Below are 17,851 nucleotides of genomic sequence, written 5' to 3' on the forward strand. Positions count from 1 at the left end.
GTGGACACAGGTCTCACATACCCCTCGGAAAGGCTCATACGTGCAGACCGAACAGTCTCTAGACCCATGCACAACGCTTACCAGGGAATGATAAATTAGCAATACCAATGATAGGATGTAACTGTAGCATATGAAGTCACCTGCAACTTTATCCCTCCGGTTTCTAACCTGTGGTAGCTGTGCATTCTGGTGTAATGGAGGGGTCAATATCAGCATGGGGTGTGCATGAGCTGGTTGCAGGGAGCAAAGGGAATGCAATTGTGCAGGGCAGTGCTTGAATGAAAGCAGGACTTCATAGGTGCCTTCCTAGTATTTCTTTCACAAAAGACAATTCTCCTTCCAAAAGTTGGAAATAAAGTTTCCATTGGTGTCACTTTTCTCTGGGTTTCATTAAGTGGCATTTTCATGTCTAAAAGTGGCTTCACTGAATGCTAGTGCTGTAAATTCAACCTGCAATCTCCACATTTTTATCTCCTTCATATATGTTATCGCCTGCCATAGAGACCGTGGAGCTTAATTTGTTTCTTCAGTGATGCCTGTGCAGCCCTGATGCTTCTCAGAAACAGCTTCATTGGTGATGGGAACAACAGGATAGAAAAGAGCAGAAAACCTGTTCATTCATCTGATTAAGCCCAAAAGTGAACAGAAGGAAAATGAGACACTCTGCGCGTGTTACCAGAGCCCACAGCTGTGACTGAATGTTCACAGGGGGTGGATGCTTTAAGAAGGGGAAAATTTTACATCGTTGCTGTTAAGAGCACAATAACCAAACTTCAAATGATCCGCCAGCTACGCAGGAAAGCTGCCCGCTCACAGCTGTGAAACAGCATGTGTTGTTCCTCGCTCAGCACACATTCTCAAGGTAGCCAGAAAGAAATATGCTTAGGCTGAAATAAAATGATAAATAAATAAATAAAACACACCATAGAAATGTTTATCTTTGGAGTAATTTGGGTTGGCTTCAAAATGACTGAAAAGATAATATAAAGTTGAGGTGTCTTTCTCTCATACAGTTGTCTCTGAACTCAGAAAGGAAAAATGAAGTCTGTTTATATGTTTTATATGTTTATCCTTCATGATATTTCCTCCCAGCTTCTAGAAAAAACACTGGAGGCTATTTTTGTAGTTTTACTCTAAACAACAGAAAGTGACTGCTCCTGGAGACAGGTCACTCGGTTCATGGATATTTGTGTGATCTAAGGCAAGCATTTTTATATTCCTATGTGCTTAAATTAAGCTCTGGATTAATACAGGAAATTTATATAGAGAATGTAGCATTTTCTCTTATGTATCTGCTTGTAACTCCACAAAAAATATTTACCATAGCCATGCAGCATTAAAGCTGTACTTTGGCGAGCAAAATGTTATTGGAATGGCTGGAAGGAGGATGTGAATACACCACTTTTGAGAAAGAAAAGCAGCCTCTAACCACCGGTAGAAAGTAAGTGGGTCAGTGAACAGACAGCTCCAACAGACAGGCTTTTCTCTCTGCAGACAGATCAATATCAAAGTTACGTACAACCTTTGTGAAAGATAAAACAACCTTCCAGCAACAGAGACTGCAACTTATGGTGAACATCATCTTTTTTAATTACTGACACTTCACTATCTTTCTGGTGTGATTCTTTTCAGGCCTAGTTAAAGTTCTAGTTTAATTTGGAAGGAATCTCTGAATTTCCTGGGCTACCCGAATTCTGCTTATGCCTACAGCATGGCAAGGTCTCCTCTTTAATAGCTACTGGTTGGCTATGAGAGACCAGTAGTCTAATGTTGGCTGTAGGATAGCAATGCACAACACAGCACATAATAACTATGAACTTAAGAGACATCACTTAAACAAGAAGGACTTATTTTTAGTGATAGTTCTGCTAAAATATTTTTCCTATAACTGAAAGACTTGATCCTCCTTGATCATTGTGTTGATGCACTTACTTTCTGTTCCTTAACACTGCAGCATGTGCTGTTTTTATCACAACAGTTAGGATATTAAGAACTATTGATAGCTAGAGTGATAGGAATCTTGCCCAAACATTAATGTTGTTCAGTGTTTTGGGTGTTGTCTCTTCTATTAGGGGCCAATATAGCTTTAGGTTTTATAGGAAATGAACCAATCAAGTTTTAAATTGGAATTAGAAATTTAAATTAAGTGATTTGAATTTTTAAAAAAAGCTTTATGGGATTTTGCATCTCTTCCCAATATCAAACCTTCCAGAGAGAAAGTGTAACGAGGTGATAATTGATACTACTGGGATTTTCCACAGAACTCTGTCTCTTGTGCTATGTTGTAATTCCTCTAGCTACCCTGTTATATTTGATATATAAATCCCATGGTTCACATGTGTATTGTGACTATTCTGTCCTCCAACCTGAAGGAAGAAAAAAGGACACATTGTTGGTGTGCTATCAGGTAGATCCCATGCAATTTCACTTCCAACAACTAATTTCAGTATCAAATCTTGTTTACTGAAGCTGGTACTGTTTTTAGACAAAGCTTATTCCATGAAAACAATCTAATTTTTTTAATGAATTTACTCAGTTAAATTCTCAGTTTCATAGGGTAATATCTCTGGAAGAGAAATTACTCCTCCATCCCTTATAAAGCCCTATGAGACAGATCCTTATCTGACGAAGACGAGTATTGCATTTTCATCAAAACCATATAAAATCACAGACATTTAATAATTATTTAAAAAGACTGGAAAAGTCAATGGTGGCACACTGTATATCTGGGCCTCAGACTTTATCGAGCTAAGAGTTGGCTGGTTCACTATTCGCTCCACCAGGCTTGCTTAGTTTTCAAAATTGTATGAGTCTAAACCATAAGAAATGCAGGGAAAAATTGCAACAGTACCATCGTGCAAAGTTTCTACCTTACAAAGCATACCTTTCCATGGATTGTGCATATGTAACATTTAAGTAGAGAGATCCTCTAGAAAAGCACACTTGGACATAAGAACATTTTCCTCCTGGCCCATCGCAGGGCCCCACATGTTGGCACTAGCCCAAATTTCCGCTGAACTCCTATTTCAAGTTCTGATAAAGCCAGGCACATTGTTCATATTGTCTCAAGTCCTGTCTGAGAGTAAAACTGATCACTGCAGGATGCATTCCTACCAACAGAGTTGTTTGACAAGAAAATCAATGTCACCATAAAAAGAAAAAAAAATGATTCTTTGTTTCCAAGTGGGCTTTCTGATGTGAAAGAGTATTTTATATTATAGAAAAGTATACAGAATAACTAGTAAATATTGCATTTGTTTTTTCAAAAACTATTCCTGATAGAGAGATGGAGTGGACAGTAATGAATGAGGTTCCGTGAAGGGAACCTGAATTAATTTTATTAAGTGGTGCCATTTGCTCATTAAAAATTGTAAGCTTCAGAGACAAAGCAAAAAACAAACAAAAAAAAAACAGACAGAAAGGGTAAAAGAATGTAAAGCAATGGGCAGGCATTACAAAATATCAGTTATAATATTGATTATAATATAAAGCAAAGGCAGGCACTGGAAGCAAAAAGAGGTCAATAAAGAGGTCTAACAAAGGTAACTGTTAGGAAATCTTATATTTATGTAGCATATTCATATCAAGAAGAATTCTTTCCTTCTTGGTTGCCACATTTACGCAATGTTTTTAGTGTTCCCCAACAGAAGAAAAGTTTAAGCTTCATAATTTGAAGAAGATGGAAGTATCTGTGATTTGCTGGGAAGAAATGTGATTTAGAAAAATATCTGGAAAGACTGAAGACCAATATATTCCTAGGCACAGACTTAGCAGGATCAAAAGTGCGTATGTGCAAAGACATCAACAGGAAAAGGATCATAACCAGAACTTTGAAAAATAAAATGTGGGATTGCAGCAAACAGGAGCTGTTTCTGTTACCAGGCTCTATCACACACTAGCAGAGTCAGAGAGGCTATAGAAAGCAGGCACAGAACTAACTGCATTTCGCTTAAAGCGATCTTGTGTAGACAGTGCTGCCATCCTGAATTCTGCCATGGAAGAAAGCGGTGAAAGAGAACTGCAATGGACTGGCATTCTAACTATCCAAAAAAGCATTTCGTGAGATGGACTGGAACAGGTTGCCCAAAGATGTGGAATCTCTGTCATTGGTTTTCAAGATGCGGCTACTTAAAGCCATGGCTGACTTGTTCTAGTGCTGGCACTGCTCTGAGTGCTGACCTGAGGCTGTGATAGTCTGCTTCAAGTCCCAAGTATTTCAGATTCTGACAAGCAAATAGGACTTGTTAATGAATAAATGGGATGTTACGAAGCATAATGCTCAGGCATATATTTATTTGTAAGTAAGTCTTTTAAAACAGTATTAAATTCACTTTATATGAGGCTGACGGTTTCATGACTGATACCTGTTATGGTATCCGGAATACAAAAAACACATATTAGATTAAATGTTCGAGAAACAATATGGACAGCCACTATAATGAAGAAGAACACCAAAATGAGATTTTCAGAAGCAAAGTCCTCATTAGAGTCTTGGGAAAAATAAAGTCCTTCCAAGGCAACAACAACAGTTACCATAAGTAGATGGACTATCACAAGTAAAATAGACAATGCAACAGAAGTAGATGAAACTCTTTTTTTGATGCTAATAAAAGGCATTTTAGCCAAGTTTAGTCCTTTTGTCTCCTGGAAAAAGAGACTGAAACCAAATTTTGAGACACACTGAAATACCTTCTTTATATGTGAATGTCAAAGATCTGAGTGAAGGAGCCCAGGGCAGGGCTGACGTATGCTACTTGACCTCTTGAGTATCTGACCAGCGTAGGAAGAATAGTACTGATGTAAATGAAGAAGAAATTCAGTCCTTTTTTTTTTTTCCTGCACTCCTTTCATTGCTTTCTTTGAAAAATAGACAAGTAATATCCCATGACTTCATGAAGCTTAAAAATACGTAGATTCCTGAACCTCCCTGGTATTAGGTGTAGTTTTGCAGTCCTTAATACATCTTCTTAGAACGCCCCTATCAGACAAGGTGTTACAAAGATGTCTATTTCTAAAGGGAGAACCTGTGGCACAGGGACCTGGAATACCTCTCCGTGAATGGTAGAGACGGATCCAAACAGTTGCCTCAGTTTGCAGCAGCCCCAGAACGAGCAGCTCCAACCCAGAGACTGCAATAGCAGCACTGGTGTGGCAACATCCTAGAGGACAGCAGGCCGGATGCTGCCGTGTGGCATCGGCCTCAGACGTGCGTGCGCTTTCAGTTGACACCTGGCTTGAGTTCTAAGCAGAGAGGCTCAATTCTGTCTGTCCACATCCAGGTAGACGTGGCTTGCGTGACATGCCAAAGACCATACATGACCTTAGGGTCTGGCCTGCAAATTAACTCTTTTCACTTTCCTGTCTGCTAGTTTTGGTGGATTTAGCATACATAAGCCATTAGGCCAACAGGATCTAGGTAACTCACCAGTTTAGGCATTTTTATTAAGGCCAAGTAAACACATTTGAAAGTGTGTCCCAGAGATCCCTGCCAAAGGGATTCACTTGTCTGCTTCTTTTGCAGTAATGCAAATATACTGGGAGTCTCAAGTAAGTGTCTGCATTCTAGGTTATTATGATGAGGATCAAACTCATTGAAAGAGTTAAAATAATTACTTCCATGTGCTTATTTACTCATATTCACAGTAGGTATAAAATTAGACCCTAGAAACAAAGAATTTCTGCTCATGGCAGCAATTTGCATGTTATTATAAAGGCACTTCTGATGTATTTTAGTAAAGACGGGGGCTGAACACATGTGCTTTATGCTAAGACAGCCATGCATTGTGCACTGTGTAATGAATTCAAGAAGACATAGCTTCTTATTGTTGTCAGTTTTGGGGGACTCATTCTCCTCATGAGATATGTAAATACCTTTCATTAGCATTAATGGCCATTGTGTGTTGGTCCATGACGTGAATAGAGCTTTCTTTCTAGCTATGTGCTGTTACAACAGAAAAAAAAATGACATTACAATTATCCCAAAAATTTGCCTTTATGATTAGCTTTTGATATGATTTACAGAATTATCCTGTATTTTACTTGGGCCTGTTTATTTTCTTGCTATGCACTTCACAGTCAAACTTGTAAAGATACTTTCATACCCATCATAATAAAATACAGAGAAAGGGACTAGATGCCAAACCCTGTTAATCACCAAGGTCTCAATAAGGGCAAAACATGTGAGCCTGTGCTTAACAGATGACGTTCGCTTTACTTTAAGCCACCCTATTAAATTCTCTAGGACTTTGCAAACTGTTCAGCACTTAGCTAATTCTTTTATCTGAATGTGACTGATACAGCTTGGACCAGGTTAAGGAGTTCTCAAGCTCTCTAAAATCTTATAGCAAACATCCCCAGAGATTTTCCTTGGAGCAAACATACTGTAAAAGCCCAGCACTTGCTGGTTCCCTCTATTTGGTGCAGTGACCATGCTTGTCCCTGTCCTCGAGTCCAGTGAGCACAGAGCAGCTGATGCCGGTGGCGCTTGGCCCCCCTGGCCTCCAGAGCGGGGTGACCACGTGCAGGCTGCCTCGTGGCAGCGGCTCACGGCCTCTGCCATCCCCCAAAATTGTCTGAGCGGAGCCAAAACTGTGCCAGGGTCTGTGCGCGAGGAGTCCTGGTACACGCCATTAATTCCCATGCCTGCAAATGCTCCTTGGTCCAGCTGCTTTCCCTTGGATGGACATAGCCAATGCATCAGGCAAAGGCTATAATTTTCCCATCCCTGTCCCCAGGGCTGTGTACATGGTCACTGGTCAGTCCTTAGCATGAGGCATGAGGGCAATAGCATGGCATGCCTTAAGTTTTGCTCTCCAGAACACTGATGATTTGACTACGTGGAGGCCTGAGCAGGATGATATATTTTGTGGGAAGTTTACTGAAGAGGCTGAAGACTGGTTCTGCAAACATTTAAGATGGTCTTTTCCCCATTTGGTACTAAATTCTTCTGTTATTGCAATGACCTGACTTTGATAGTTTGTATCAGCACAAAATCAATGTTTCATGGAAAATCAACCTGCTAATTATAGATATACCCACAGTCACTCCAATGTTTCTGTGTGCCTCAAGATACATACATATGTATATAGCTATACATATGTCTATATATTATGTAATGTGTGTAAGTTTATAATAGATAAAATATGAGATAGAGTAGTATACCAACTCATCATCTGATCCAACTTTGCATAACCCTGTTCTGATGCCTCTGGACTTACAGCATTTTAAATCACCTAAAGATTTGGCCCTTTATAATCTGATTTTGGAGATCGAAGTTTCAGAAGTTCCTAATCTATATAAATGTATATACATCTATGTATAAAGGTATTTGCCAGCTGTCATTCACCATGAACTGAGATTTCGAATGTGTAGTGTAACAATTTGCCTTTGAAAGCTTTTAAAACATTTATGTCGGGCACTTTGAAGGTGACTCGCCATGGTCTAATTGACATTTACAAAGACTAGGGGATAAAATTTCCAAAGATGCTCAAGTAACTTGCGAAATCTATGCCCCACTGAAGGCCTCTGAGTCAGATTTTCCAAACGACTTAAGTGTCTAAAGATGCAGGCAGACACTTACTCACACAGACGCTTACCAAAAAGCATTAGTTAAGATTCTTCTAAATACTTACAGCTGAATTATTTAGATGTTTTTGAATATTTTACCCAGAATAATCAAGTGAAATAGTTAGAATACAAAATCTTAAAAAATCAAAAAACAAACAAACAAACAACCCTATCTGGATAACAGCCACAGGGAGTCTGAAATCAAATAGCAAGAATATAGGCAGCGATAAATGTTTCCTATTTAAATATGGAGGTATGGGAAAGCGCCATCTATAAAAAAAAGTAAAAACAACATTTGTTGAAGATATTTGAGACAAGTAACTTGCAAGTAATAATGACCATTAACACTTAAAGCCCATCCAACCTCAACTGGGCAACAATACGATACAAGGGCACGTTATTGTTTGCTTTCCTTGTTGGTTTCAGTTTTAAATTATTTTTCTACATGCGTGAGCTACATCTGATCATCTCAAGTTGCCAAACCTAGACAGCAAGGCAATGTGGTCCCCAAAACTGGTTTGTTTAAGGTAATATCGCTTAAACATAATGGATTAACAGCATGTTCATTGATTACTGGAAAACAAACAGTATGATTTACAACTGTCTAATGAGGCCTAGAAAACTTCTCGCTAAATATAGGAAGATAGGAATAATTCTTCCTTCACTAGCATACTTAGCACAATAAGGTGTGTAGATTGACTCCTAATTTTCTTCATATTTAGCAAATCAGAGAAACGAAAGCTGGGAGAAACAACGACTAGTCTGAGCATGTATCTCATCACCACATTTCTTTTTAAGCTAGATCTGAAGACTAGACCTGTTAAGCATGGCAGCTGAATTTATTTATAAATGTAAGACCTACCCACCACCAATAGCTTGCCCTAAAGAAAAGGATGAGAAAGGAAAGTTCGGTAGCTGATTTTCTGCCAGATGTAACAGGGTGCGTAATGAGGCAATACTCCACTGCCGGTCATTCCTGTACCGATGTGGACTGCCAGGCGCAGAGCCACTTGGCTGTTACATCCATCAGTCATGGCAGCCTGTTGTAAATTCCTAAAACAAAGCCAGATCCTTTCCATAAAGTGGCTACGTCTTATTCCTCTACACCAGGCGCCCGTTGCCCAGTAGTTTTGAACGAGCTGTTTGACCACTTTGCAATTTTCAGTGAACAGTGTTGTAATAAGGATCAGAAATACTAAGTTAGTAACACCTAGCAGAGAATTAATCCTTTCTCCAACTACTGCATTATAAGAGAGAAAATGGCTGACATACCCCATGGCGATGTTCATAGTAAGCCAACTTGGACTGGGTTAAGACAAAGAAGCGCACTTTGAAGTTGGAGGGAGACGTCCTTCTCTTCTGCTGGGATTTTTTGATGAGCTGCTCCTCCAGGAGCACACAGTTATTCATTGCTGAGCCAAGAACGGTTCTCTCCCAGGACACGGGATGCCTGCCCTAGGCACTGAGCACCCGTCCAAGACAGAGAACCAAGAAGGCAGTTAATTTTTTTTAACAAAAAAGGTGTTCATAAGGCAGCGTAGGTACTTTGGGCTTTATCTTCACATCTACAGCACAGCTTCCTTTCTGTCAAACCATAACCACATCCTCTCTGAAGTCATAAACCGAATAGCACATGCTGAAATATACTCCAAAGTAAATGTTGTGGAAAAAATAACACTTCAGGGAGATTCAACAGATGCGAGTCAATGACCAAGGATTAATGAAGAGGTGTGGCATGATTAAGCGTCTGTCTCCTGCTTGTCCATCTAGTAAATACGTTTATAAATGCATACGCGGAAATTGAATTTACAGGACAAGCATCTTTTCTTTCCTCTTAGAAGTAGGTCACATCCATATTTCTTTTTAAAGAAAAAAAAGATATTTTGAGGAAGCCTCTTACATAACATGCAAGTTCCTAATATGTAAACAAAAGCAAGAAGCAGTTCAAGGCAATTAAACCTACTACCTATAAAAAATAATTGCAGTATTTCCATTTTATAAGGAAGAATAAATATTTGCAGTTGTTTGTTTAAACTGATAACAAATGGTTATAATAACTGATAACTTATTTGTTATCATTGGTTGCTGTTTACTGAGTGCTGACTTCTTCAGAGACTCTCTAATTAATCCAGGGTTGAATGTTCCAGGAAACACAGACATGAAATAACTGCGTGGATGCAGACAAGATCCAAGGCTTTGTTTTAAAACCAATGCAACCCATTTTCCTCTGTTACTGCATTTTTAATATTTTGTGTATTATTCTATCAGTGATACATTTTTGGTGCTGTTGGAGACTAGAGACATGGAGTCTGCTGGAGTATGTGAGATGTAAGATAAGAATTATCATTAACTAGGGGTTTCTGAAAATTATTTGGCTTTAAATCATCTACCAGTGCTAACTTTTTACAAAGTCTTTTTGGCTACAGATTTTAACACAACATTAGAATTTAAGGAGACAGCTCCCTCTTTCTAATATATTTTAAAGCTGTTTTTAAGTTCCAGAGAAGATGGTTCATTTTATATACAGCCCTTGATAGGAAAAAGACATCTAAATAAATACAAGGTCTGCAAAATCTTTAAATTAAGACTTAGATTTTATAGGATGGTTTTGGGGCACAGACCAGAAAACAGTATTTCTCCCTGGAGTATATGGGTTGTTCCTCTCAAAGAACGAGATAAGATATCCCTTCCTTGTTGTTTTATGTTTTACTGAGCATTTACTTTTGCAGAGTGTTTCAGAGATTCTCATAAGTTCCTTATGAGCCCTGTTCAATGCCATTGAGGCCTTATGTTTTCCTACGAATACAATCTATAGTTAGTGTTTTCAGTGCAGATTGCTAAAGCAATCCAACACTGTAGAACAGGGATACACAGAAATGTTGTGCAGCTGATCCCTGCATTTATCTGTTTGTGGTGGTCTTGCAGAAGAAATGCAGCATATATTGAAATGGTATGTGCAAGAGCAGAGCAGCTATGTTTCATTTCTTGGTAGAGTGATTGAGTTCCAAGGAACCCTTGTGGTTGAAGCAGAAAAATGATGCAAGTCTGTGATGCCCAGAAAATTCATCACCGCTGTCAAGGGGGATTTCATATCTATTTGAAGACTAGGATCATTTCTCGGGCCAAATTACCAAATTCTTTACAAAACATGCATGCCTTAGTGCTCATGTATGGCAGATTCAGCATCTTTTGAATTGTTCTGATATTGTGCTCTTTGTAAATAACAACTATTCAGATTCTTCCAGAACTTGCATAGGTCTACTTTTTTGTGCACATAATTTTTCTCATGCTTGAAAATGTACTGGTTTAACTTATGTTCAGATACTCCCTTCTTGTAACTATGAAACTGTAACACAGGCTGTAGAGTACCCACATATATTCCATGGGACTTCATTGTGCTAACAGTACAAAATCCCCTGAAAAAAGACAATGGATTTCACTTGTAACCTACCTCATAATTTTATTGCTATTGTGTTTTTAGCTATTAACACTTATGTAGGACTTCATTTAAAACCTTCTCTTCTTTTTTTGCATTGACTCTTATGTGCCAAGGACTTTCTGAAAAGTTTTAGTAGCTTATGCCTAGAAGGTTAACAGAGTCTTAGCAGAGATTTTCATGTTATCATCTCAGAAAATTGAGTATAAAGAAGAAATCAAGAGTGTGACATTGCACTGCTGCAGAAAAAAAAATAAAAGCAAGGGCAAAACCAACATGCAGGTCTTAGAGGGGAGTGATGTTGTTGGAGACAAGAGGATGTGGGGGGAGAGAAGAGATTCAACAAGGGTGGTGTGTAGAAGGGGCAAGCTAAGTAATTCTTTGAAAGTAGTGAAGGCAGCTTGATTCTTTATATGATAAGAGATAAGAAGTTAGTGGAAAAATATGAAAGGGGAGCGATCTGATCAAATGTTCAATCATGGGGCCTGGCAAATACACTTCTTATGGTGCAAACATTGTATGATGTGATGCAATGCAGGAGGTCTGAGATGAAAACATGGCGAGAATCAAGATAGGATGGAATCAAGGACCAAACAAGTGATTCAGCTCTGGATGTGGAAACACTGGACAGGCTGAGCTGCTGCCAAAGAAATGTCACAGATTTGATACAACACACATATAGATAGAAAGGCAGAAAGTTGTAATAAAATAATCACAAATTTTGACCTTAAGAGATAAAGAAGTTGATAATCATGTCAAAATCAGTAAGATTTAGAAGGTGAGATTACTTATGCTGAGTTTTCTATGGTGCATTTATGCTGATGATGTTCCAGCTAAGATATAACTGACAACTCCAGATATGTTGAATTGAGGAGGAAGGTAGGGACTAGCGTATTTTTATATAAGCTCTTGACACAAAACTATCTATTCATGTTAATTTTCCTTTTTAATCCCAATAAATACGTGTACAAAACATTCAAATATTTGAATACAGCAAGCCAGTGACAGAGGGAGAATACTTCGTAAGTCTAATAATTATAAGGCTATGTTGACATGCATATAAAGAAAAAAATACTCCAGGAATTGCATGTTCATAAAATTATACATTTATAAGAGAATAACCTACTTATGTGTATTTGAATTGAATTTTATTTCAAAGATCATGGTGCATTCTTAATCTTGTAATATGATTCTTTGTTGCATTCAAGACAGGAATTGCAGGCATAAATCATGTCATAATCCACCAAGGTGACTAAGAAGGTAATCCTTTTAAACAGTGGCTTCAGGAGCCTTCTATAGTAGAGCAGGATAGTTAAAAATAGCCGGTTTAGCTGTAACTAAGTTGGCTCCAGATCTAGGAGCAGTATAGACAAGTATATACATATATATACATCTCAATATATAAACTATACAGCCTTCCTGAAAGCCTTCAGACAGGACATGTTGGGCTAGCTGGGGCACCTCGCTAACAGAGTTATCCCATTTCGGAGGTGTGAGCTTGTATGTCGGCGCAGTCGTGCACTGAATGTCTGAACACACTCATTTTGTTCAGGGATATTTGCACCGTATTGTATTTTGTGGTACAAAAATTCTCTACACTTCAAAGAAAGGAATTAAATAGAATGGTTCTCAGTGTCTTAATCCCTCTGTAAATCCAGCCATTACAATGTCCAGACAAGCCTGACAGATTTTTAGGGGTCCTACATCTTCTCTGCTTAAGCACGTTTATAAAGCCTATTAAACATGTATCCTTTGACCCATTTCCATCCAAGACAAGGGTAAATTAAAATGTTTGAAACAGAAGAGTGTAATTTTTCAGATTTAGCTTTGAGCTACTGCATGCACTTAAATGCTCCTGTCTGCTTGCCAAGCCGAGGTCACAGATCAAGTTATTCTTATCATCTGTGGCCTTAATTGGCTCCTTTTTTTTTTTTCCTTAATCACCCTTGCTCATCCCTTGCTACCTCCTGCAAACTGCTCCATTTCTGCTCTTAAAAGCATTGTTTTAGGGATTGGATTTTTCTTAGGGGATTTACTAGATTATGCGGTTCACATTTTTATTACAGCAGACTGTGGAAATCTCCCCACCCGCACATCCTGCTCTGATACCAAGGCTTATGTCCTGAAGGCGGCAGAGAAATTTATAAAGTTAAATATAGACAGGTTTTGTTTTTGTTAGAAAAAAAGAGACCGGAAGACAGGAAGGCAGCAAGTACTTCTTCACTCTCATAAAACTACCTGTAGACTTCTACCATGTATAGTATTTGGGCCATATTTTCTCCCAGGGTGCCAGCTCTTCTTTTCAGCAGATCATAATTATCATTCAACTTCCAAGCTTGCACTCTTCAATCCATTTTGCTAATTAGTTTTTTTTAAAGAGTCTGAGAAACTCTACTTAGGTTACTCAGATGTCTTGCTTCTCCTGCAGTTTTTTATCGTTGCAATAAATAGGTCTCCAGGGTATCCAAAGAACAAGACAGAAAGTGGTGGGAAAAGCAAACCATCAGCCCAGTCTTTATGGGGCATCTATCTTCCCTTTAGGTCCTATATCTTTGCATGCAGTCACACAGCTCCTGGTGACCAAGACATAAAACCAGAACCAAGATTGTCCTGTGAACAGTTTTGAAGCCTCGGGGAAGTAGGTGCCTTGTTCTGAGCATCTGCTAGGAAGATATAGTGAATCACCCATGATTTGAAGGCCTGAAGCAAATCATTCCAGGGCTCATCAACCTTCGCAGTAACACAGAGAACATGTTTTATTTATTCTGGTGCACTTGCACAGGAATAGAACAGGTTTTTCAGTGATGTAGGTACAAATAATCCCTTACTCAGCTGTTCTCTCAGGCAACATAGCAAAAATTAAAAAACAAAAAACAAAAAACTTTTTTTGTGGGGGGAAGAACGGACAGGGGTGACACTGGGAATTGTTTCCAGTTCTTTTTATTAATATTGGCCATCCTGGTTGCTGCCCTTTGCTATTCCCTTTTGAAGACAAAGACCAACCTGCAGTGCTGCAAATCCCCCAGTTTGTTCTGGCAGTATGACTTGTTTGCAGTTACCCTGGTTGCTGATGGCTACATAAAGAATACTTCTTCATTCCACGCAGACATATTTTTGGAACCATTTTCATTTACAAGTTAGAGTACTTTTACTCTAACCTAGTTACCACAGACTTCTGACCATGTTAAAATCCAACATTAAGGTCTGGTTTAATAACCATGGAGGGGAGTTATGTCCAAAATCATTAATACGAGTACAGGACAGATCATGGATACGATTGTACCTCAGTGTGATCTATGTCAATTTATTAATGGGTAGTGAAATAGCTGCTTCATGGCTGAATACAGTCCAGATTCTGTGCTGAGATTTGAATCTGTTCAGATGCCATACAGCCAAAAGCAGTTCAACTCTCACATGACCTGGAGAATGGTGTGCCCCCATCCTTACGTGAGAGAAACACTAAACTCTCTCCTCTATTATTCAGCACACTAATGGAGTGCAGTTGATATTTTAGTCTGAGGAGTCAGACAAAAAAGGCAGCACAGCACTGAATTACAAATTCATCAATTCCTAAAGCCACAGCAGGAGACTGGGAGATGGGAATTAACTGCAGCAGATGGCATAAAGATTTCTTTAGTCCCTGTCAGTCCTAACAGACACCCCACTTTTATCTTACCCTCCTCCCTGATATATCCTGCAACAAAACCTATGACAATCACCAAAAAAGGAAATTCCTGAGCCCACTGCTTAACGAGGCTGCAAGACCCAACACCTACCTAAACTGAACAAGAGACTTGAATGGGGTTTCATTTCAGGGTTATTTTCTTGACTATTTTAGAAGAAGAAAAAAAAAACTTTACTTTTATTTACTGTTCAGGCTGCAGTAGAAATCCAAAGGTAAGAAATATGTTTAAACACACACAAAAACCCCACAGAATTCTAAGCCTGGGCGCAAAGACAGGGTGTGTATGGTCTGTGCTTGCACAGCATTTGACTTCAGAACACAGCTAAGATAACTTAGCACACTCCAATGGCACATACTGTGCACATTGTTGCTGAATTAACAAAGAAATGCCTGCTAATGAGACACGTCAATATGCCTAAAATTAGTATAAAGAATAACTAAGTAAACTTAACTAATGAAAAAAACAAAAAGAGGTCTTGTGGCTTTGAGGCAACTTATGTACTTACATCACTGAGTGATTCAGTTCCTGCTGGAGGACTTCCCAGGTTCATCCCTACAGTTTGGAGATGCTACAGTAATTCTGTGTTGTAGGAATAGCTGCAGTATCAGTTATGAGCTTATACTGGACAGCATACAGGATGCTTATTTCAAAAAAACCTGAAACATAGCAGAAGGCAAATTGTAGAGCGCTATGTGAGACACCCACTATCCTTTTTCATTTCTCATGTGGCTCTGTTGCAAAAATAAATGTTAGCAGCTCCCCATACTTTGGATAGGGTCATCCATGTACCTTCTGCAAAACAGCCATTTGCTACTAAAAATGAGACTGAAACATTTTTTCTTCATTCATTAGTTGACGTTTTATCTCCTATGTCTTGGCCATTACATACAGACTGGGAAAATGACTCAGGAAGATCACAGAGATCATGTGAAAAAAACAAGTTTTTGGTTGCCCACTGTCTCCTATTTTTTGAAGTCAAAGTATTTTACAGCTTTGCTGCACATTTCACAGTACCAGGCAGTAGAGCATCAAGTTCAGTTTTTGTTACAAGAATGTGTAATCAGTCTGGAAAGTCCAATAAAACCAAAAGTACCTCAGTATCTCCTGATGGGCTTTCTCATGCTGCAGGCACTGCTTTTTATCCCTTTTCTGTCTTTCAGGGCATGATGCCACAAGATGGTTTGAGACAAACTAATGGGTTGCTGCCACAGAAAGGAGAGTCATTCCTGTCACCATCTCCCCTACCTTTGGCCTTAATTCTGCCCCTGTGCTCTCATCACTTGCTTAAAAAGTAATACTGACATTCGCTTGATTGCTCTGTGAGAAGAGTGGAAAACTTAATCCAGAAAAGAAGTGTCGTGTTTTGACTGTGGAGTCTGTGGAGTTTGAATAAATGCCAGAGCCAGCACAAAGTGGTGAGACGAAAGGCTTGCATAGCCAGCACAGGGGAGCTGGAGGAGGACGCAGGAAGAGAGGAGAAGAAAGGAGGAGAATAGCGGGAGAGAGAGGTAGGGGAGTGACACCTCCCCTTTCACAAGCTGCAAGCTGTTTATTAGCCCAGTTGTAGCTAATACACGAGGGTCCCCGCAGTGTGTGTGAAGCCACCCCCTTGATCTGCATGTGCAAACTGTGTTCTCAGCTCCATCTTTCTGTGCACTGGTAGATTCTGTACCCCCATCCCAGACTATTTTCCCTTCTTGAAAAGGATTGTTTGTGCGTATTGAAATAGTGTTTGGAAACCTCCACCATGCAGAAAAAGCTACAAGCCATCTAGGATCCCTCTGTGTGATAGCACAACATTTTCTCTTCCAAGCTGCTTATATTCTAGACAGAAAATATCCCTAGCTAGTGAAAGAAGTGAAGTAGTGTTCTGACTGAATATAGACAAAGATTGACTGACTCTTAAAACTTCCTGCTGACCCTGACAGACCTTGTGTCTTAATCAGGAGAGTCTGAATGATTTGTCCATGTCATAGAGCAAGCCCATGTCAGGGGAGACTACCAGAGACCAAGGTCAGCGCCTAAGCAGAAGCGTTCCTTCAACCTACATACAGTCATACATAACAGACATATAGTCACCATAGTTAATGGGAGCTGGTGACAACATTTTAATCCTCAATAACCCACTAATTTTTAAAATGTTGGTTGTCAAAAGAAGTTAAAGCAGTTGGTGTTGGTGGGGGAAATACTGAAAATCAAAACCAGAATGGCCAAACCACCTTATCCTGTCCTATTTCTCCTGCCCTTTGTTGCCCACATGGCTTCTTGTTAAGAAATATATGTGCAAAGAATAAGCACTTTCTGTATGCAATCTCTTGAGACTGAACAATCCATTCAGTCCTTATGCTATTCAGTGCTTGGGACATTTCAGAGTCACTATGGATGTGTTTCTGAAAAGAACACTAGATTAATTCACATCTTCAGGCACCACAAAATCTGCAATGTAAGGACCTCTGTCTCACTTCTTAAGTAGAACCATTGGTATTGAGGGAGAGAATGTGAAAATATCTCTTATGTTGGCATCAATCTGGCGATCTGAAGACTGTAAGAATAGAGATTGTGCCCAAATCAATTTATCACCAGTTTTCCCTACATCTGCGTTGCAAGGCACTGCCAAATGGCAAGGATATCTTCCTTTGGACAGCATGCATAAATTGTGGTCTAATTACTTAATGAAAAGAAATCCTCGAGCCTATTCTTGTAAACATAATATAGACTATATATATATACACACATATATGGATAAATAGAAAATGATAATTATGCTGGTGAAACCAATCTGCGTGAATAAAGAAAATACAGTCCAGTTAGAAGGACAAACCTTCAAGTAAGGAGCAGATAAGAACCTAGGCAACATAATGCAACACCATGACAGCAACAAATAACAAGCCATCAGCAACAAAACTTTTAATAATGTAGAAACTTCGTAACAGCAGAGGCATCTTCAGCAAGTTTATAGACCACTCTCCCTCCGACGGTGTCACCGAGGCGGGTGCTTTATTGTGCCTGTCACTCAGTCGCCTGAGAACAAACATCAGTTTCCTCCTCTGCATCTACCCTGCTTACAAATTAAAATAGGTCAGTTTATTTTGCAGCTGGAGTCGCACGCGTTGTCAGCCCTGCCTCAAATAAAAAAGGGACTGTGTGATTTGCAGTACGTAAA

The 17,851-nt window shown here is 39.2% G+C and overlaps 1 protein-coding gene across 1 annotated transcript in view; it reads right to left on the reverse strand.

Annotated features, from left to right (window-relative positions):
• The window catches only part of ITK (IL2 inducible T cell kinase), a 29,072-nt gene extending 20,056 nt beyond the window's left edge, over positions 1 to 9,016 (reverse strand). Inside the window, exon 1 of the mRNA XM_088522585.1 lies at positions 8,839 to 9,016. Coding sequence (XP_088378711.1) covers positions 8,839 to 8,976 — 138 coding nt within the window. The 5' untranslated portion in view covers positions 8,977 to 9,016. The remainder of the gene's footprint in view (positions 1 to 8,838) is intronic.
• Between the last annotated feature and the right edge of the window lie 8,835 nt (positions 9,017 to 17,851).

Source organism: Tinamus guttatus, unplaced genomic scaffold (genome assembly GCF_059628265.1).
Source record: "Tinamus guttatus ecotype Peru unplaced genomic scaffold, ASM5962826v1 Tinamus_guttatus_pri_ptg000155l, whole genome shotgun sequence".
NCBI classification, from domain to species: domain Eukaryota; kingdom Metazoa; phylum Chordata; class Aves; order Tinamiformes; family Tinamidae; genus Tinamus; species Tinamus guttatus.